Consider the following 23,843-nt stretch of genomic DNA (forward strand, 5'->3'; position numbering starts at 1 on the left):
TGAATGTGTGTGATAGGTCATAACCCTGCTCTGCCCCAGATACCATGAATAGTCCTTATGACAAGCAGCATTTTGGCACATTCATAAATCATTGTTAAATCAATACTGTGCTTTTTGTTGTTTTTACCTTTTTTGAGGGGGGGGGCATATAGTGTTTACTTTGGATTATTTTTGTCTTGGCCAAAATGTTTCTATTGGCCATTACTCTCATACAGAACCCAAAAAGGTAGAAAGCAAGCTTTTCTTTTTAATTGTGATCCCACTATTGGGCCGCCAGGTGACATGTGTCACCACTGCAGAGGAGATATTATATAGCCTCCATCTCTTTATCTACAGCTCTCTTTAAGGCTGAGACACACAAAGAAAGAGCTGGTCTGGGCCTGAGATGAAAGGGGATGTCAGTCAGCATCCACCACAAGGCTGTCCACCTGCATCAAATACCACACAACCACCATAGCTAATGAGATACCTGACTGGATTAGTAGAGATATGTGGAATACAGTATTTCATAGGGTCACTGCTGGTTGGCTGGCTTTCAGCCTAGCTGTGGTAGAGAGCGGAGGCAAGGCATGGATGAAGCACAATGAGGTGATTATCTGTCACTCTGTGATGCTGCCAAATACCAGCAATGCCATGTTGATTGAGTTGCTATCAAATGCCAGGATCTGGGGCTCTGGGGAACAGGTGGTAAATGCTTATCAGAGTCTCAAGAGACCCATCCCAGGTCTCCCTGTGTGCAGATGTTTATCTCATGTAATATGTAACTACTCTGCTTTATTCTTAAAAGGACTTTTTTAGTAGTAAACTTAAAATAAATTAACTGTCAACACATTTTGTATGACTCAAGGCAGCCTTATTCTGCCATATTTATCTTTGTGAGTCCATATTTTCTTAAATTAAGAAAAACAGTTCAACAAATTATTATTTATTTTTTTCAAAAGATTTTTATCCAATATTGTCTCCTTGAAAGTTCTGGTCTAGTTTTTAACAGTCCCGTGTGAACAGTATAGACACACCAAAATGCCTTAATTTTGCAAGAGATGAGAAACTCAGGCTGCAGACTGGAACATGAGCCGGTGGTACAAAACAGGGAAGTATAACATTAAAGAACTGGTACCAAAAAACAGCTAATGTTTTTAAGGCCAAATAATCTCTCTTAAATGATGCAACCCTCCATAAAAGCTTGAAAAAAAAAATCTAATACAACAGTTACATAACTGCTACATAATGCAATATTGAAAAAAATTACACCGCGTTACTTTTCCACTAGAAAATAATTTTGTTTTAGCACTACTTCAACACAAGATATATACTGTCTTTTACCTGAAGCCCAGTGATCAGCTGACAGATTTTGTTGACAGCAATAGGCATAATGCAGCATAGAATGAAGTAAAAGAAGTATGAATGGGTATATCCCAGTGACAGATCATTTTTGAAAGATTTCATCTTGGTTCAAAAGTCTTTATCATTAAAAAAAGGAAAGTAAATGTCATACTGAATTAGAAATTCCTACTGCAACCCCTGTTTGTTTATGTTCTGAATGTCCAATAAATTACTTTTAACACATACATTCAGACATGCTGATCATGCACATCAAGACTGCTCTGGACATGTCAGCTCACGGTCAGGTAGAACATTTAATAACTTGCTGATATGACAGGATATTAAATAATTAGTGCATATGGCAGAGACAAATCAGCTCTGTAAGACAAATCCTGTCAATTATTATTAATATTTTAATTGAAGGAGAGTTATGAAGTACATGAAAGGACAGGCTCTTGGGATCTGTGTTGAACTTAAAAATGATAAACTATCCTTTCTTTCAGAATCTGTGATCACATATAAATACAAGTACAGACCTCTAGGTTGAAGGTCTGATTTACAGAGCAGTTGTGTTGGTGTGAATTAAATCTGACCTGTGCAGAAATACATTTATAGATACACATAAATTCACAAACCCTCTCTGATAGTGTCTTGTTTTCACAGAGAGGACGCAGATATTCACAGGAACTGTTTCTTCTCTTTACTTAATTTAGATTTTCATAAAAACATACATTTCACTCTGACATTAATAACTTCATTCAGTGCACCCTTAAAGAAGCAGCCCTAGCAGAAGCTAACATAAGTCAGCTGTAGGATTTTGTAACTGGTGTAGCCTAAACTAACTTAACAAAGCCTGAAGTAACTGCTCATAAAGTAATTCTTACTATAGTTGTTAAATATATTCACATTAAAATTCCCCACAAATATAAGAAGCATTCTTAAAAGGGAGAAAGGTTTATGCATGTGGAATAGTAGTTTCAGTTCAAGACTAATATCATGATAAACTGTTTCATTGACTCTATTCTGTTAAATATTTAACATTTTGGCTCTGAGAGCACAATAAAAATGCAGCAAGCTTAGTAACCTGCTGCTTTTGGCACTTCTTTTACAAACAAATCAATCAAGCCAACATTGTTTGTCACAATTAATGGTTGCTATGGGTACATGGCAAAAACAGCAACCCTGTGCTGAGTGGTGCTAATATTTCTGAGAGCAACATTAGCATGGCTCTGATCTATCACATGAAAGCGAGACTCACCACACTTGCTTCACCCAATTGGAGACACTCGCATGGTCTAGACACACAATGCTGGCAGAGGATCCCTCCCTTTAACTATGGATCGTCACCATGGATACCACATACCCAACACCAATTTCTATTACTCTCCACATGGCACTGTGTGAAGGCCACACCACCTCAGAAACCCAACTCAAAGCATCAGAAATGAAAGCTTTTTCCTGGTGAACTATCACAGGATGGAGGTCGTGATCATGCTGACTGTTATTAACTTGTCAACGCTTTAGGCATGAGACATGAGAATTATTTTAAATATGGCAAAAAATTGAAGGGCATAACTGGATCAGGAAGGATTTAAAATCTGCTTTAATCAGACGTTAACTTCCAAGACAACCTATGATTTGATTCTGCAATCCTGCATGCAGACATTCATTCATAAAGTCTCCAACAATAAGCTTTGCATGAAAACATTCATATACACACACTACATCCTCAAAATGGCTCAATAATTCAGAACTAAAAGTTTCTCTGCCTGTTTCTCTTCTCTGTTTTTATCAGATATTCCTTTTGCTTGGTTGCTCTCCTGGGAGCAACATTGCAAGGCTGGAGAATTTCAATCTGGTTTATTCATTTTCCCCCTCTTCCATCTCCAGGTCTGTCTACATCAAACTGTGGCATCTCGTCAGCTACAGCTTAGCAAATCTGCCCTTGCCAGTGTTTTTTCCCCCCTTCATTTTAACTGGCTTGGCAGTTTTAGAGAAATCATATTAACAATTTTACCCATGTTCTGTGGTCTGTGTTTTCTGACGATGTCAGGGAGGCGTTTTGTGACAGGATTTGTGTTTTGCAATTTTTTTAATATAGGTCTGATAAAACAGAATCTGTCTCAATTCTACAGTTAATTTAGCAGATGCTTTTATCCAAAGCGATGTACTTCAGAGAGTAAGAACAACACAGGCAAGGATCTAGAAAGGAGGAAACAATGTTCATTAGTGCAAACGAACAGCTTTAAAGGCATGGTTGGTAATTTTCGAAAACTTGCATGATTTTGAAAGTAGAATTCCCTCAGTGCTCCGTCCCATTCCCCTCTGTGCTCCCTCAAAAGCCACGCCCCTCACTTACATGCACGAGCGCCATTGCTCATTGCACAATCGCATTGTGTAAAATTTCCGTCTTGTCTCATCAGCGATAAGTAAACACTAAACTTTATCTTAATACATGTAAAAAAAACTTGACTATTTTATCACACAACGGTCAACGACAAACTCACAGTATAAAAGTGTTCAAAACCATCCTAAAATCGTCATTATCAAACAAAACCATCGTCATCATCATCATTATCGTTATCTCTAATATCCCTAAGTGAGTAGGTATTCATGAAAGAGTGTGACAAATGGCAAAATTCAGGCATTCAAATACTTGGTGAGGGTCTTTGAGTTATATGGTCATACATACTGGGACTTGTCTAATTTCTTCAAGATTTTTATGGCCAAGGAGACAGAAACTAAGAGCATTTTAGTTTCTAAGAACATTACCGATACACGGTCTTCACGGCAGAAATATTAGCCTTTATATGGATTTACACATGAGAGTTAATGTTGACTATAATGATTAAAACAGTTTAAAACTGGAAAACTGATGGATGGAGGTGACAAGAATTAAAGTTCAACAGTCTTCCAAATATGACTGTATCCAAAAAAAGTTCAATTAGCTTTGAATCGCAACAACCACTGTAAAAGTCAATCCGGAGGCAACTTTTTATTATTTTACTGTGAGTACATTTTAGAGAGTTTTTTTTCCCACTTATGCTTTTCAAAAAAATCAGTTCAGTACTTCTACTTACCCAAAACATGTTTTAATATGTATCTTCATTTCCACTTATTTAATAAAAAAGCAAACAAGCCAAACACCTCTAGAGGCAGGAATCCTTTTTGCTGCATATGCCACACCGTGTTGTTGCTCCTGGAGAAACACTTTTACGGTGTCTCTGAAGTTGCTGTTTGTAATACACTATTTCAAAGTGACAGGCCCGTTTCCCTATCAATGGATCACCACTCTCCTGCAGCTGCTTGTGATGTAAATATGCACAGCAGGAAATCCCAGAGGTGACTTCCAGGTAACAGTCAAAGTGTGAGTATGTATGATTGAGTCTGAATACTAAAAAAAAAAAAAAAAAAGCGAAAGACTCAAAGACAGAGAGAGGAAAGAGAGACAGAGCAAAACCTCTTTCAAGCAGTCATGTAAGTCACATCAGGCCAGGTCAGAGTTCCAGCTGTGCAGCAAGCTCGCCATGACCACTGATTTGCTAAAGATAGATGTTGAATGTATTTATTGAGTGCATTTATAAAATTAGGACAGTGGATATCAATCAATGTCTGTGTAGATACGTTACACAGACACCACCATAGCTCAATTTAATCTGTAGTCCTATGGCAGTTTACCAAAAACACAAAACACGTTTTACAATTACAGGACACAGCAAACTCACAAACTGCTTATCATACAAAATGGACACATTTATGACAAATAACAGACCCATGTTTAATTAGCTGGTTAAAATGCTAGATGAAAAGTCTCCCAGATTGGGCATCAGAAGAGGAGACACATTGAATTGAATTTTGATCCAATGCTTGAGTTTTCTTTTATAGGTTTTCTCAACTGGTGCAGTAATAACACTCCTCCAACTCACTATTGAGGGTCGCTATTGACTCCTTAAATCTGCAAGCACCCCTGCAGGTATTTCTCACGAGAACGCTTCTAATACAATGGCATGGAGTCCTTCCATGGACTGAATTTTTTTTTAACTCAAACCCGAACAAAAGCTCCTTTTATCCTTTCTTATTCAAGAGGGAAATAGTGTGTGTGCCCTGGAGATATATACTAACACTTTCCTGCTGTGGGCCATTTCCTACTGCAGTACTCCCAATAAAGACAAGTCATATGTGAAACCCAGATGGCAATATGACACTGTAGTCATAACAATAGCTCAGTCCTCTAACTTTAATGCAGATATCTCAAAGTGGTGTTTTGTGCATGGTCGTTCAAGATGGGACATATCTATTATACTCCAAAAACATGCAAACAGTGATCCCCACTTCAATGAGAACCAGTCCAACATGCTCAGCCATTGGCTTCAGTCCCTGCTGTTGTGAGCTGCTCATCAATCACACAATGACTCAAATGTGGAATCAGTGCAGTGTCTCTTCACAGCTGATTTATTTTTTCCTTTTTATATAGTGTTTATGAAGAGTGATTTGCCTGTCATCAGTTTTGCCCCAGAGAACTTAAAGCAGTAGATCCACCCCTGGAAAAAGTACTGTTTTTAGGTTCCATCTGTGGCCTGTTTAAATGACATGGCAGAAGTCCAACTGGGTGACATGCTAACATTATCCTCAAACTCCCTTCAAACTGTAAACCATTATGAGATGTAAAGTCCTGAGCCTGTTACACAAATATATTTTCCTTTACGCCAAATCAACGAGTTAGTAAGCAAGCAAAGGATTTTCTAACTGTGGGTGAAAGGTTGTTTTTTTGAGTGTGAGTCATGCTAACGTGCTACAAGTCTCAGCAAATTATGTGTATCAGATCTGCCAGGGAGCAGATCACTGCTGGAAAACCCTTTAGAGGTGACACTGCCAGTAGGTCATGTAAGGAGAGCACAATGGGTTTCAGGGGAGGACAGAAATCCAGCCAAGCCTACAAACTAAAGCAGTTTGTTGCTCAAAGGGTTCATGCAGGGTTCTGTTTGCTGAAGTCTCTTGCTGCTGTTTTGAAAGAAATGAAAGCCAGTGTCATTTCTAACAGCACGCAAACAACAGAATTGATGTGTTAATGCTAAACTGAAAACCATTAAAGGACATGACAGATGGTGTAAAGGAGAATATGGGGGGGGCCTGTTTGGCCCAGGCCTCCATGCAACTTGCTCATAAATCTTCTTGGATTCTGATCCACTCACACTCAATACTATAATAACAAACTACTAACAAACAAACCATTTACAATTAGTAATACATAATACCATTGTCTTTATGGCCAGTCAACCGTAGGAAAATATATATGTAGTAGATTACACCTGGTCATGACACCTTTTTTAGCTTGCTGCTGTGACATCCATTCACATCTAAACTAATAAGATAAGATAATCCTTTATTTATCCCACAATGGGGAAATTTACAAAAAAAAAAAAATTTTCAGTGACCCTTCTTTTTTAGAGGATAAAATTGCCTCTGATGTAAAGAAAAAGTGTGATTGCAATTAGGGCTGCGCGGTTGTACAATGGTTAGCGCTGTTTCCTCACAGCAAGGAGGTTCCTGATTCAAAACCCTGTTGGACAGGACCTCTCTGTGTGGACTTTGTATGTTCTGCCTATGCATGTGTGGGTTCTCTCCCATTTCTCTGGCCTCCTACCACAACCCAAAGACATGCTCGTTAGGTTGATAGGTGACTTTAAATTGCCTGTAGGTGTGAATATGAGTGTGCCTGGTTGTCTGTCTCTGTATGTCAGCCCTGTGATTGACCAATGAACAGTGGGTTACAGAGTGTAACCCACCTTTCGCACAATGACGAGGGGGGGGGGGGGTTATGATTTTAAATTATATTGATATAACTATTGTCAGAAATGGAAACAAGGAGCATGTTTCAAAAATGTTTTATATTTTTGGCTGACTGAAGGCAGCAGAAAGACGTTTTGAATACAACATTTAAATATAATTAACTTTAAAGTTAATGAGGAAAACCTATACCTACTAGCGGATACATGTAGTCACAAGGCTGCATTATCATTCATTTGTAGCAAAGTTTCTGGTCCTTGGGCAGAGGTCTTTGGTGTTCATCACCTCTGTGTTGATTAATAACTTCTAACCTGACCAATGCTCCATTTTGTTAACCAGCTAGTCTGAAACGTTGTTTGTGTGCACCGTACGTTTTCAGAGGTTTTTTATTCTGAAGGAAAAACATCTTTGTCTGACATTTACACCATAAGAACATCGGCAGTTAGGGGTGCTGGTGGCACAGTAGTTAGTGCGCATGCCCCATGTATGGAGGCCATGCCAAGCGGGCTGCCCAGGTTCAAATCCAGCCTGTGGCTCCTTTCCGCAATGTCATTCCCCACTCTCTCTCTCTCCCTGATTTCTAGCTCTATCCACTGTCCTATCTCTCCATTAAAGGTACAAAAAGCCCAAAAATAAATCTTTACAAAAAAATAACATTGGCAGTTAATCAAACAAACACGTTTAAAGCTAGAGATTAAAAGGGTCAATTAAAAATGACCCATATAGCTATTTTAATTTGAGCCTTACATTTTTATACATGATACCTGAGTCATTAAACTCCAGGGTTAATGACACAAGCGGCCCTTCCTGGATCATATATATCCATGTCTTTCTGCTACTTAAAGCATCATACCAACACCTACAGTCTGACGTTTATTGACATTTGTTGCTATTTTCCTAAAAAAAATTGAAGACTAGTTATTGGAGACATCCAGGGGCACACAATGTTCAGCTCGACAGCCACTCCCATGACATCATCAATCCCAGTGGATTTAGCTCACACCGAAACACAATCAAGGATTAATGTATTTAAAGGATTGATTTTGTTTGTGTAAAGTCCTCAAAAATGCATGGAAGGGATTAAGAATTGATCTTTACTTGAACCTGTTAAAGTATGTGTATCTCTCAGTGATGTTGACAGTGTTCTTGGTTCCCAAAGAAATTAATTCAATCCAGGCTTTGGCCTTTAGTGCTGCTGGCGCTATGTAGTCTACAAACTGAGAAGCAGAGCAGCCCAGACATGCAGGGCCAAAAGCCCCTACAGCTCAATGGCAGATACCTCACATAGAGACCAAGAGCTTTCCCAGTTCTTATAACACTTACATGTCTGCACCTTCAGAACTTCCAAGAAGGCATCCTCCAATATCCATACTGTTCCCTACACTTGCATTGTGGGATTATTTTACACTGCTACACCTTTTAAACTTCCTTTATTGCAGGTTTTTCCACTACATTTAGTCAAATTTCATGATTTATTATGTTCATACTGTTTAACAAACAAGAATACACATAAAAGTATAATGCAAATGAGGACAGGAATAAAAACCATCGTCACCATCATCATTAAGGTTGTAGGTATTCATGAGAGGGCTGGGTCTTTAGCTTTTTCTTAAAGGTGCAAAGGGACTCTGCAGATCAAATGGCGTTAGTTGATACTTGAATAAGTTATTGTGAGATATATTACATTGAGTTACTAACGTTTCAAATGTATCGATCATATTTTTGTTATTACATTCCCATTCTTTCAACATTTTATTAATTTTATTAGGCAGAAAATCTGGAAGTGGTGCACTTTTAAGGCAATTTTGAAGATGGCTGTGCAATCCTTTCATGCTGCTCTTTACTGGGACCATGCTGAGAAATTTATTGGTGATACTAAACTACAAGAATATGTGTTTTTGTTTTACCATACATATCTGCTTTATTATATGTCACAGACACACAGCAACAGAGAGATGTCTTAGTCAGCATTTATTTTAAAAAGGGAACACAGGGAGTCATTTTAAATGTTGTCACAGTTTCTGCCAGTTTGTAAGTCTCTTTCTCAACTAGGTGGTTAACATGCCCCCTACTTTATGTATGACACACCCGTAAATGTTGTAACTGTAACCATAACACTGTTATCCTACGAGCTTGTATCCAGGAAATAGGCCATCATCAGCACGGGAGGAGTTACTGGGAGGGTACTTCAGCATCTCTCCTGTCTGGTTCCACACTGTGATGTCATAGAAAGTCCTGAACATTTTTAAATATAATTCAACAGGTAGTGTACTAAATTAAATCATGGTGGTCAGTAATATTAAACTGTATTCCTGCCTTAGATCTCTGTATGACCTTAAAAAAATAACAAAAAAAGTAAGTCACTAAATTGTATTATAATAATAACAACCTGGGCTAGCCACCAGGGCTATATGTCAATATATTAAGGGAGTTATTCTTGGGTGACTTAATTGTGGAATTGGAGGAGGAAGGGAGTATCCTGTCTCTTCAGAAACAATAGTTGTACAGGCTAGTATTGAGACGTTGCAGGATTAGTTCCCATAGAGACTTCGAGATAACCTCCCAGCTCTGGCAGTGGGAAACTCCCAACACCTCGACTAGGCAGGCTTAAAAGGTTTGCATGGAAATAAAGACAATGACAACAAAAGTGACACCAAACTTAGTTTTGCTATGTGGGTTCATTAAAGTTGTTGATGTTTTTTTTTTAAACTAATTCAATGTTTTCCCTTTGCCTCACTTACTTTAAGGATATTAATGGAAATATAAACTAAAGCACAGAAATGTAGCTGCTACAATAATACATTGTTCTTTACTTGAATGTTTTCTGGAGTCTATAACATGAGGAGTCATCTGAGCTCTGAGTCACATTGACAGCTAAGTGAAAAATGTAAATTATACTGTATATTAAAGTGAAACATATAGGGCACTTTTTTTGCACCGGCAGCGCTCATGATCCCAGTCTCAGAGCGCTTATCACTACACTATACTTTACTGCTAACAACAATACAACATCATAGAGTGGATTGAACAATATCTTGGGTTGACTTTCACCTATTTCACCTACTGTAGGAGGAGTCACGCCTTTTTGGCCTCTGACCACCACTCGAAACCCACTTGCTCTACCTTTATGCTGCATCAATACGATTTGTGGCTGTAAGTGTCTAAAGTGCCTAATGTATGAAGCAGACGCTGAATAATACTTAGTTTGACACGCCGAAGCCAAAGTATTTGGTGTTTGACGATTTTGGACATGCTATAATTATACAAACTTAATCAGACAATTTCAAATAAAATTGACCCCCCAAGTGATTCTAACCCTGACTAACATTCAGAATTTGTCAACAAAAATCATGATATAGAGTTGAACTCAATCAAATCAAAACATGCACAAAGGCGCAACAGGCCAAGCAGGTTTGGACTGTTATCACACTATTACTCCAAATGCTAACAAGACAGTAGCTCAGTAGGAGTTGTAGAACATGAAAATGGTTAAGTTTGAAAGGGTCATGTCCCTGCGTGTCATATCAAAAGCCAGGAAGTGACTACAGCTCCAGAGGAAGTATTGTGCTCTTACCAACTATAAATCTCATGACATCCTCAGGAAGTATCCATAGAGCTGTGCAGAGCCAAGTTAACAACAGGATAGATAAGAGGTTTGAGAGAGATAGTGCAAAGATTGTTCTACATATCGCTGGTTTCCACCTCTGTTAATAATCACAATAAAAGGTGGTGTATTAGTGGCATCAACATGTTAAAATTCATTACGGAAAGTTTATGACCCAGGCTCACTGCTTTTCTATTAGCCTGAAAGTCAGAGAAGGGTGTAGTCTGCAGACAGGGGTAGAAGCACTGGTAGTTATTGGTTTGGTGGTTGTGAAATGGGTGTCTGGTAAGTGTTTGAGAGGTTTAACAGCAGTGACTGCAGCTGTGGGAGCACAGTGGGTATCGTGTGGCTTAAAATTCCATACTTGAATTGCACAGATAAAGGAGTAGTTCATCGCAGAAACATTTGATAACCATTCCTGGTATCTGGCAATGCAAAAAAAAAAAAAAATTAAAGATGCAATTAAATAATAAATGATACAAAAGTGTTTATCACTCATTGATTAATTTATACCTACAAGTAAAACTTGAACACAAGCCCAGAAGCTGGTTATCCAAGCTTAGCATAAAAACTGAAAAAGAGGGAGACAACAAGCCTGGCTTTGTCCAAAAGGAACAAAACTAGCACATACCAGCACCTTGAAGCTTAGTAAAAACAATCACATTCGTGATTTATTTCATGCAAACACAAAGTTCAAGTTTTAATTGACCTGTTGTTGTTTGTTGGGGGTTGCTGGGCTATTTCTTAATTGGCAATTGCCAGATAATCAATGAAAATTCCAGGAAGTGAGTGCTTCCATCAAGCAATAATCTAGTGCAGTATGACAGCAAATTGTCATCTTTACACTGTTGTATAGGGAAATAACAAACATGACAGGTTTGGATTGTATATCTCTTAGAGAGTTTATCAAATACTGGTCAGGGAATTTTAGACCCCTTTGGACAGAACTAGGTCTAGCTGTTTCCTTTTGTTTCAGGGCTAAGATAAACTAGCCAACTGCTAGTTATATTTATATTCTCCTCTTTGGCTTAAAGGTTAAAACGAATATAAGTGCCAAACTGTTCCTTTCAAAAGCACATGAATATAGGTTGTTGACTTATATTGAAAAAATGATCAATTGCATGACATTAATTCCTGACGTGTAACGTCAAAACACAAAAAAGAACACAAAAAAGAAACATGGCAGAAACATGAGATACAGTCCACTGTGTATGGAGGCATGCACAATCAGGTGACATCTGTTAATCTGTTTGGAAAATGATGCTCGTCAGAGCCTTTACCAATTTCTGTAAATTTATGGTCTCCCCTGAGATAGTAGCAAGACCTCCTAAAAAAATGTTCTACAGATTCTGATACATAATCATTGGATGTGCGAAAGTGATTTCTGCCACATGCGTATCTAAACACTTCAGTGGTTGAGTGATGTAATCCAGTTTTTACCGCTCCCAAATGCCCTTGCAGCACAACATTAACTTTGTCCCTGTTCAGTACCTCCCAGAAAGTTGGTGTGAACAGGAAGTATGACGCATACTAAGTATGAATCATAAATGACCCACCTAGAGGACTTGGTTATGTTTCCTTTTTTATAATCGGACCCAGTCCTCTGCTGAATGAAATCACCGTTCATACTTGGGTAGATAGATTATTTGTTCAAATTTTAGCACTCAACTTTACAGTGACAGCCAAAAAAAGAGCCCAGACGGCATGCCTTCGAGAACAGAGGTGTATTGTGAATCTCAAAGTGAGCTGGCCATTTCTCCTCAGGCCGATGTCTCGGTTTGTGATTTTATTCAATTACAGAGTATTTACCTTTCACATTATGTCAACATTGATGTAGAGCAGCGGAGGGGAGAAATTAACTCACCTGTTCCACAACACACACCTTTTATTGTGTCCAGCATACACACATAATTGAAATGTCCCCAAAATGTGTATGCACAGGCACACACACACACTCGGCCATGAGTTTGTTTATCCAGCTCTGTCAAGACCAGCGTTCTCTCCTCGTTCCCTTTCCCATTTGATGTGTGAAAAGTGGAAGGAAATCAAAGCCATTTCCTTCATTCTGGCCGTTGTGGGTTGTGGTTCCCTTGGGCTTGAGGGGCGAGACTGGCTGTAAAGTATGGCCGTGCCTCTAGAGTCTGGGAAGTGTATGGAGCTCTACATGTTGCCAAAAACTACAGAGGAAACTGTTGCTCAAAACCTCCAACCGCAGGTAAGAGAAAGGACGTGGTCCAAGTACAGATTTGTGCTGCAAGGAGTCACCCATCTTTGTTCAGTGTTATCTCCCGGGTCCATCCAATCCTAATTTTGACATTTGTTTCTTTAAGTTAGTTACCAACTCATTCACATTCAGTCGCTCTGGAAGAATTTGTTGTCAATACTTGTGAACTGTTGAACAAGTTTTATTCTTCTGAAAGTTGTCCTGTGATCCAGATATGATGCTTTCTTTTCTCATTTAAATGCTAATAGCTTTGAGGACATCATTTACAGAAAGTGCTTGGAGCCAAGCTTTTCTCCTATCTTTCTGCTGCACAAGGTGAGCACCTGCAAGCTGATTTTTTAAATTTACTAAGCCTTGTTGCTTGCAGGACAGGGCAGATTTTGGTTTGTTTGAAGGCAATTTACATGCTCAAATGCACACAAGTATGTTGGTGAGTTTAAGGGTAAGATAGATTTTGCTGCAGAAATAATACTTTGTGGAATCAGAATTATGTAGTGATGCCTGGCAATGTGGTGGTTACAGCCAATTTGGAACAAAGAGCACATTGTGATCCAAAAATCACTTTTTCTGAGAGAGAGCCAAGTTCTCGACTGGAAACAGCTCCTTGGGTTACAGTTAATGATGCCAGTTAAAATCCTTTACTTTAATATTTGTGGCTCAACATCTTTGCTGTTGAATAATGTAATGTAATACATTCCTTTTTCTGATATCCAAAAACGAAACATGGACACATCACAGGTCTAAAGCATTTTTCCCTCAACTAATATACATAGATGTGTTTAAATCCACACCTGCAAGGCCGGAAGAAAAAAAACACAGAAAATCTTATCACCACATTTTCACCTCAGCCCTAGATAGAATCTAAACCCTTCTGTGGTTCAGCACAAACACGAAACAGACTCTGCAGAGCATGCAGTAGACTGTCACATCTCTTTACACATACTGAAACTGGTTTTATATCACACATAATCTGTTGATCTCTGTTAGAATTATAAATGCTGATTAAACACCTGGCATCTGTTCATGCCCTGTAGGCACAGACCCACAGAAGGTACTGTTCACACTTGAGCTGGAATACAGTTTCGTCTGCAGACATTTGAACAACTTCATACACCACTTAGATAGATGTCAACAGCTTGGAATAATGCACTGCCAAGTTTTGCCATGAAGATCTTCTGGGCAATGTCCACAGAGCACCTTGGATTCCAATGAAGCAGAAAAGAATGACTCTAAGGAATCGAGGCTGACAGATAATGTTATTTGTCTTTCAGTAAACTGGAGTAGACTAGGAATGAGTTGCAATGTGGCTTTTGAGAGGCGGAAAGCAATGCTTCTTACTAAATGTATTGTCTTTCCTGAATAATTAACTTGTCCTGAAGAGTAAGAAGTCTACTTGGACTCATCAAACTGTCCATTTCTCTTTGACCTCTGCCAAGTCACTTTAAACAGAGCCTTTATGTTGGGCTGGAAAGTGCAGTGGGAAGGCTAGCCAACATTATGGCTTCACATAGAAGAAAAGTTGAGAAGGATATCCTCTTTGGCCCCATTGAGCCAAAACCTGACAAACTTTCTCTCTCCAGAAGGGCTTAATAGTCCACTCAATGTAATGCTCCAGACTGAATGAGGGGCAGATAATTCAGGTGTGAAAGGAAAGTGAATGAAATATGATTAAACTGGGAAAATGTTTAATTTTCTCAATGAGCTATAGAAAATCTTCACAGGTGGTAACTGTGACTTTGAAACATCCAATCAGTGGTTGAATAGAGGAGCAATTATGCATTTTAATCGACATTTTCTATGTACCATCAAATGAATTACATTTCTCACCCTTTTGACAAATCAATGGGTACATAACCAAGATAACACTTTTAATTTCTGATAAGTGGGACCCTAACAATCATTACATTGTGTGTGCTCTGCGTCACTCAAATTGACTTTGCAGGTCAAATGTTTAGTGTGGCAAAGTCAAAGGCCGTACAAGCCTAAGGAAACTTTTACTCAGCTAATAACCAAGTTAATACAAGTTATTTTATCTGTATAATACAGACTTAATACTCACTTGTACTTTTCTTTAAAGTACAAGATGAGGTCACAGTGAACTTAAGTGCAAGTGTGGCATAACACAGATTTATTTTTAAGGCAATCCCTTGTTGATTGATAAAAAAAGAACACATGTATGCACTCCTGAAGCCAAATCCTGTTGAACATTTTCCCTCCACACCTCATGTGTGGGTGGCAGATGGTTGCTCACTGGTTGTCACAGCGATAGAAGATGGAAATACAGGCGACTTATTCAAAGCAAGCAAACACCTCCTTCTTGAGAGACACTCTTGCGTACTATGGCAGCTGTAGAAGAGACAGGAAGTCTGAACTAAATGTGTATACATTCATAAGGGGCACAATTTAGTTTCCTCTTATCAGCTTGCATTTAAGCAAAGAATATCAATAGCAACAGCAGTGGCATGAAAACTATGCTACTTCATGTGACAGACTACAGCCTTTAAAGAAAACTATATTTTCTTGGTAACTATACTTGGCACAACAATTTGCTGTGTTACCTTAGTCAGTCACTATATCCAAAATGTGATGTTCCTCTAAACTGTACATGGCAGGTGTTCTCACAAGGATACATTTTAACAGTAATGATTTTATGTAGGTCTATTCTTATTTTTTTACACATCACATCACTTGACAAAGTGTCATGAGTTGGAAAGGTTTTGTCGGAATTCCTACATGGAATTATTGCTGGACTCTATAGTGTAATTTTGGCATATTTCACTTTTAATAATGTTATCAGCTTTTGTGGACAGGAAGCAGCCCAATCTGTATCAATGATGATAAAATAAGGTCAGGATCAGACCAGCCTCCAACAACACTTTGGTTTCCCTGTGATTGGTGTACACCATGTTAGCTCCTTGTTTGACAAAAGGTATGCAAAGAAACTCAGCCATAAACTTCTTGAGTATGACTTCAGACTTAATGGTAATATATTTAATTCATTACTTGTTAAATTAATAACAAAAAGATGACTTGGTCATTAAATGAAACATAATGTAATTAATTATTTGGTGAAAACTGTAGCTATCATTTTCAAGAATAGGCACCAACCAATGTCCTTATCCTCCAAAAGTTCGTTCTCATAACTAATAGTTTCTTCTTATAACTAGGCTGATAAAGCCTATACATATTGGCTTCTAATAAGTCAAAAACCTTGAAAAATTTTACCACTGTTTTTATCACATCTTGCACTTTGTGTAGTAATAAGGATCATTTAGACCTATTTCAAATGTTTCCCAAAAACGGCTTGGGATTTGCATCAGCAATGTCTCTTCTCTTCTTCTTTGGCACCTCTGCCACAGTTCGGTTTTTAATAAGGTAGGAAATCACGTCTCCCCCCGTTGGCTGATGGGCGGCTCGGATAGACGCTGCCCGCCCTGTGGGTGTGTTTAAGGCAATGGGCCTCTGCATCCACCTGCTAGCGCCCTGCCTCCTACAGTCAGGAGCGCCCAACTTTCCTTAGGAGCACGCGCTGCGTGTCTGGACCTCTTTACGCCACAGGGACTTTGTTTCACTCTGCTTTTCCCCACGAGATGTTGATTGTGCTCGTGCGAAGGCACTGTATCTTCGCCTCACCGTCTCACAAACGATTATAGCCTACTAGAGAAACATTTTCATTTTCTTATTGGTCACTGACAACTCCGGAGCCAATACTCGCGCGCAGAGCGCACAGGTACACACTTCCTCCTGAACAGGGACTGTCAGAGCAGCATCGGGATTTTCTATCTTACTATTGATTCTAATTTGGATGCAAAAGTGATCGATCTGTTGGAATTGGTTTGTTCAATGACTTGGAAGACTTGATCGGGAGTTATATTTCGAGAGCTGTTACAATAAGGTAAGCCAAACCTTTCCACACTTTCTGTTGTTTAGTCATTTATTTAGAACATTCTTTAATTAAATCTGAAGAGCGTATCTGCCTACAACTGCGTGCTTTTAATGCGTGTTTATTTATTTTATATTATATAGAAATGTAACTATTTGTTGTAGGCTAAAAGGCAATAAACAGAACGACCCAGTGACGAAATTATTTTTTCACAGTGACATTTGAATAATTAACCTTAATTCTGGTATCGGATATATTATAACCTTTAATCTTACATGAATCACTTACTATTGCATTGCTGTTCGGTGTACCTCGCGCTTTAATACCACACCAGACTGTTTACTGTTCTGGTGTCCATGTGCAGCCAAAGCTGCCAGTCTGTTACGCACAGCTTTGTGTGTATGTTTCAGGAACACTGAACAGTTTTTACTACACATATTTATCTTCATTTAACAAAGTGATCAAATATAGTCTATTTATAAAGTTTCACAATATTATTTTACGTGTTTTTATATTCAGGACATTTTTTATTTATTATTTATTGTAAGGTTTGTTTTTTCAGATGTGACATAATCTAATGTTCACCAAATGCTTAAGTGGATCCTTCATTTTCCACTGGAAAAAAACTTACAGTATTCAGGGGAAGGGTTATTTGTTTTTAATTATGTTTTAATGGTTGTATTGTATTTGTCCAACATGTGTTAATAACTTGCAAACACCAACCACGAGAAGAGCATCTGTGGATATGTTGTGCTTCTTCTTTTGGAGATTAATCTAAATTGTAAGTTCTTTCATGATGGTGCTTTTGTGAACTCAAACTTTTGTGTTTTTTATGACTTAAAAGGACTTTTAATTGTGGCTTTATTCTTTTTGTGAGTGCACCCACTCTCCTCAGTGTTGGTCCTGAGCAGTGCCTTGTTTAATTTAATCGGCTTGTGTGAAGGAGTTCTGTCTCAGAATAAACAGCTGGATGGTTTACAAATTGTCAGTAAATAGCCAAGGTTTAAACAGCTGGTTATGCTCATAAAGCCACTCTAGCCAAGCAGCCTGAAGATTCTTTGGCCGTCATGATGTCTCCTAATGAGTGTTTGAGATGGTGACCTGGTCAGACTGTCCTGTGTTTATAGCAGAAACTTTGGCAGAAGGCTTTGCAGGTTGAGTGTTGCATCTGTGAGGTCAGGGTGCTGGTCTGTTTTGGAGACTGTGTTTTGTGAATTAAGATTCCTCCACATTGCAATTCCTCACATTGCAAGTAGTAACAGGGATGCTTTCAATCTGTTTGATTCAGAATGTAAGGGCAAGAGGTGACCTGTTAGACAATTCTCCCAGATGATTTGTGACATATGCGTGGATCATTGTGGTCGCTCTGTGCTGTTTACCACTCATTAACGCCAGACTTTATTGATGACCACCAACACATTGTTTGAAACACTTGTAAAACTGTCCCAGTTAGTGTCTGTGCCTGTCATCATTTGTAACCCCTAAAGTAAGCCTTTCAGCTGGAAGTTAATGTTTTGTTAAGATGCACCGGTAACATTGTTTTTCTTTTTGTCATCTTCTTGAATAAGTGTGAGGACATGGTTTAACCCAGCATTAGGTGATCCTATAATTACAGAGCAGCACACATGTCTGGTGTCATGACGTAGGAATGTGTTTTGGGTACGTAGAGAAGAGCATAAAAAAGCTTATCTCATTGGAATTAGTGTTATCTTTACATACCAGAACAGTGTTTGAAAAGCAAAACCAAAAGAAATTAACAAATTGATGTGTGGAAACATCTCTTAAAGTTTGGTTCTTCTCCTTTGGGACTCGTTAGTTTTGCAAAGCTCTCAAGATCTGGGTGTGATCTATCAACCTCTTTCCTGCATCGCTGAAACTTGCAGGAATGAGGCCGTTGAGAACCTTGAATTTGACTCGTATTCATATAAATGAATAGATACAAACAGACTTATTGCTGCAGTCGGGAAAGCATCTTCTCCCTTCATGTGTTTGTTTTTTCTCTACAGAGATTTAATAAAAATACACCTTCTGTGCGACTGGAGGTTGGTCAACCATGCAGTTGGATGGTCTGTGGACAGTCCACACCCTCCTGGCACTGTCCAGCTTCGCTCTGGGGGACCTGATGAGCCATGACCCACTGGCCGCACCCCGTGTTTTCATTTCCTTCAAAGGTAGGAACCTGAAACTCGTCTCTCTTCTTCCCAAATGCTTTGCATTCCTTGTTTGCAACTAGTGTGCTTGAGTTTCCAATCCTTCTTTATCTGTGTTTGTTTCTTAAACTGTGCCACGTGTTTGCTCAGTGTATGAGTGATGGCATGACAGTTGTATAATTGGAGCAATTGTGGCTTTGAAAAGTGCTGAAGGTTTTTGCAGAGGAAGAAATTGCAGCATCACCACAGAGCAGACCGCACACAAATCATGCAGGCAGTCTTCATTTGCTGCCCCCTCCTCAAACCTTCAGACTCTGTAATAATCGCCAGATGCTTCCACTGTCTTATTTTACTAAGACATTTATAATGAAAACTTTAATTGGACAAATGCACAGATTAAAGACATTGTGTGTCTTATTTGTACTCTTTAAAACAATTAACATGATTTTTGTTAGGGCTGATTTGAGAGCAGCACATTATTTTCAATAAGCTTCAATATCAAAATCCTACATTTGAACCCCGAACAATGATAGAATAACAAGGATATATCTTTTTTTTTGTAGCTCTACAGCAATTATCTAATTATATCCTGAAGAGACAGACTCAGACTTTATGTGCTGTGTTTTTACGTTTCAGCGGCCGTATAGATTAGGTGAGATGGGTTGCTGGATTCCGAGGGGTGCAGAGTAAGAGAGGGTGTTATCAAGAGCAAATTGCCAAGATCAGCCAAGCAGAGAGACGTCCCAGAGGCCTGTCCTGCTCGGAGATCAAGCCTTTGATTAGCACCCAGAGAAAAGCCCAGGGAGCGAGAAGCAGCACCCCTGTTTGCTTTGCTTTCCATTTCCCAGCGCTCCCCAGTACAAGTTGACTTAATTAAGTGGACTGGCACGGTTCATTGTTAAAGGCGTTTTCCTGCTTTAATCAAGTAGGATTTAACACATCAGTGAACGCACATCAAGAGCTCAGCAGTTCTTTTTATTTTTTTCAATTTCCAAATATAATTTTAGTCAGAACTTAACACAGATGCTGTGTTGTTTTCAGAGAACTTTGGAAATTGTTTTTTTTCTGCTGCTCTATGGCTTCTCTATGAGCAGACTCTTTGAATGCTTTTGTATAGGAGCATCTTTGGTTGGCTGAACTCACCCACAATATATTAGAAAGCAGCAGACTACAGGCACTATTCTTCGGCTGACACGCACGGTGGAAAAAGCTCGGCTCTGCTGCTTACCTGTGTGTGTTTGCCTCTCCAGTCAATATGAATTTCACAGTCTGCTGCTGCTGCTTCTCTCAGAGGAATGCACCCCCCTTTCCATTCAATATTATGACTCTCTCTCCCTTAATTGCTTTTTGAGAGGCCCATGTAGTCCTTACCTTGGCAAGCTGGCTGCACTTTCTTAGATACATCTAGATGTGTTAAGTTTTTGCTCAAGCTGTTTGGGAAGCAATTTTCTTCTGGGCAGAGACTTTAATAGAATACAGGATGAGGGCAAGTGTTGATTTTATGCAGGTTTGAGTTCTGAAGAAAATAATGTATTAATTAGTCATCCTCTGTTTATAATTATTGTTCATAATTGTCATGTTACATTGTTGATACAAATTAATTTCAGCTAAGCTGAGCGTGTCTTTCTGAGTTGAACTACAAGCACAATCTTAACTGACTAACCCTGTAGCTGAGGAGAGAAGTTCAGAACCATGACCTCTGTCTGGGAGGCCTTCACTTCCTTATTAGAGCAGGTAGAGTGAATCATGGGTCCTATACTTGCTTTGCTTTGGCATCATTAAGTGCACCATTTTTTTATGATCAGGGAATATTGAAAAAAGGAAACAGAGTTCTAAAGAATAAAAGAGAGATAAAGTGTAAAATAAACACATGTTAATAAGATTAAAGTTTACAAGTCTGTGAAATAAACCTTAGAATTAGACTTTGACCAGGCTTATCACCTTTTGTGTGTTAGTAAGCCGAGGAGAAAGGGCAGTGTTAGCGAGACAGAAATCTGCTTTAGTTTACACAGCATATAGGTGTAATCAATGTCAGATGGCAAAAGTGTTTTGTGAAGTAGGGATAGGAAGCGTAACAAATCTGGCGTAGATAATCAGTTGACAGTGAGTTTAGTTTAAAACTGCTGTCGCCAACCTGTAAAAAGGCAGGAATCATATCAAAGAGTCAACCTGAAAACTGCTTAGAATCAGATAGTTTGAGTCAACACATAGACCAAGTGATTCCTGTCCTGACATGTTAGAATATTACAGTTTATTATTGAAGTGAAGGAAGACATTTAATAGTGAAATAGTTCACTCTTCGGTGAAAGACCTGTGATTTTCTTTTTTTGTCTTTGAAGAAAGTCTGTTACAAACTGTAATTTAGATTTTTGATCAATCCGCCGATTGTTCTTTAAACTAATCGGTAGATTATTTTCTCTTTATGATTAGGGAAATGTAAGAATAAACTGATTGTGTCCTACAGCTCATTGTGTTCATAAATGTAATCAGATAGCATTACATTCTGTTTTAAGACCAATACCTTATATTCCGTTTGTTTTCTGATATGAGAAATGAGCATCAAATCCTTTGATTTGAGAAGGCGGCATCAGAGTATGTGTGGGAACTTTTGTGTAAAGATGACTAAAACAAGTCTGATTAATTATCTATTGATTAATTGACAAACTGGTTCTGCATGTTTTATTTTAACTTTACATTTTTGAAAAGATTTTATTGAAACCATTAAGTATGACAATACAATTATCAGAACCTTGTATTTCCTTACATTTGAATTTGTTATTATTATTATCATTATTATTCAATAGAGTAGTAATGTTCTCCAAAGTCATGTATTGAGTGTCCATGAGTGTTCTCTGTGTACGGGGTAGGAATTTTAGTCTAGTTGTGCCATCATTCCTGATTTAACCCAATTGAAGTGCAACGTTTCTAGAGCTGCCCATTACTGAAGGGAAAGTATATTAACATGTGAAAGGATAGTGTGAGAGCTTCGCCTCTCTGTTAGACTCCACAGACACGCTAGTGTCTTTGTGGCGTAAATCCATTAAAAGATCAACAGATTTATATGTGGAGTTATCTTCACTCTCTTGCTTTTGTGTCACACATGAGGAAACATCACATTTTCTGAATGGACAAGGTGCTCCTGATATGTTATTTGAACATTATTGCTGTTGTGCTGCCTCCATTCCCTCTCTTATATTTTTCAGTTTATGCATTACGCAGATCCAAATCTCAATCCATCGTTATGTGGCTGATGTTTCAGCCTTACATCACACATTTATTCTTCCTTTTCTGAGCTGCTGACTCTATCATCTAAATCTATCATTAAGCATCATATTATTTAAAATGTATGTAAGGAGCCATCCGTTTGTTGAGGTTTTTTTTTTTTTACATGGAAGGTATGACTGAAAGCTTTTGATGACATATAAGGTATTTTTAACCAAGGACTTGTCTCTGCTCAGATAAACAGAGAGAAAGTAAACATGGCTTCAGAATAAGCAGAGGTCCAGGGTCAAGAATCTTTACAACTGTACATTCTCTTTGAAAAGCAGTGCAGATGTAACCTACATGACATGGAGCCATGACCAGTGAGGATTAACCCAATGGACTTTTCAACTTTTCTGACTTGGTGTTAATAAAAATTTGAACGGCTTTTCTCTACAATAACAGATATGGATGAATGGTCTGTCAGTACAAAGGAAGTCAGTCCATTCCATAACACACAGGATTACAGCACACTGCTCCTCCCACTGCGTACATACAAGGCCAGATCCAGAGATCACCACAATGTGGGTCAATTTTGCCACAATACACAACTCACTGCTGCCAGGGCAGGTGGAAGTGAAAGGAAGGAGTCCTGGCTTGTCATTATTCCAAATATTTCCCATCTGCGTGCCTCTTGTGAGGGGCTAACAGCAGGGTCCTATTTTCACTCCTCAGCAAAGTCTTCTATATCGGGGGTTAGTGTGTGTGTTTTGGTGAGTGTGTCTTAGTGGATGTTAGGCAACAAAGAGGGTTAGAAACCCCCTTTAGGGGTTAAACACCAAGGATGCTGTGTTGGCCATTGTCATGCAGTATTTCTTTTCCTTTTTTTATTCTCTTATTCTGTGGTTTTAAAGCAACAGAAAAGCAGCTTAAGAGTATATCCATACAGTGAAGTAATGTTTTGATAACTCAGCAGTTTGTTATCAGTTAATGTCTGGGCATGCCCTGAACTCTCACCCTGTGACTTATATTAGTCAATGTTTAAACTGTTATTACTGTTGTTCATGCAACATACCAGCAGTCACTTTCTTCTCCGGGCATATTAGTTGTCCGAATTATCTTGTGCATTTATCCCTGATTAGCTGATTGGCTATGACCTCATGCTTTTTGTAATATTTTGAGTGTAAACTAAAAAGTGACTGTTGGAATGAATTGTTATTGTGTGGTTTCTTTGGCATGTTTGCATCCAGGTCCTTTTTCTGCACTACAGATTTAATATAATGTGAAATATTTATGCTGAAGGTTATGCCAACATACACTTCCTATTTCTCTGCCTCTTTCTTTTTTTAAAACCCCAAGAATATTGGCATACCTTCGCCCTAACTGTTATATTGCTGTGTTAGCAAACCACATGTGTATGTCACGAAGCCACTGCTCTAATAGTCTGGTACCACTGATGTTTTGCTGTGATCTCTAATTACTGTTTATGAGGGCTGAGTCCATATATTACCACAGCAGCAAAGTTTAGTCTGTCAAAGCATTGGAAACCACTATTACTTTGGCCATGTCCCAGACCTCAGCCTCTCTCCACACTACAGTAGCTTTACCAGGTTATATTTAGTGTAAAACTCTCCTCTCCCTCGGCACACAGCAGTCATTTGTTGGACTGTG

At 38.7% G+C, this 23,843-nt stretch overlaps 1 protein-coding gene across 2 annotated transcripts in view; it reads left to right on the plus strand.

The window, feature by feature from the left end:
• Positions 1-16,435: 16,435 nt before the first annotated feature.
• The window catches only part of sema3fb (sema domain, immunoglobulin domain (Ig), short basic domain, secreted, (semaphorin) 3Fb), a 56,544-nt gene continuing 49,136 nt past the window's right edge, over positions 16,436-23,843 (plus strand). For both annotated transcript variants that reach the window (XM_065954987.1, XM_065954988.1), the window contains exons 1-2: positions 16,436-16,833; positions 18,828-18,992. In XM_065954987.1, the coding sequence (XP_065811059.1) occupies positions 18,875-18,992 (118 nt within the window). In that variant the 5' untranslated portion in view covers positions 16,436-16,833; positions 18,828-18,874. The remainder of the gene's footprint in view (positions 16,834-18,827; positions 18,993-23,843) is intronic.

This window comes from Labrus bergylta, chromosome 5 (assembly GCF_963930695.1).
Source record: "Labrus bergylta chromosome 5, fLabBer1.1, whole genome shotgun sequence".
Taxonomy (NCBI): Eukaryota; Metazoa; Chordata; class Actinopteri; order Labriformes; family Labridae; genus Labrus; species Labrus bergylta.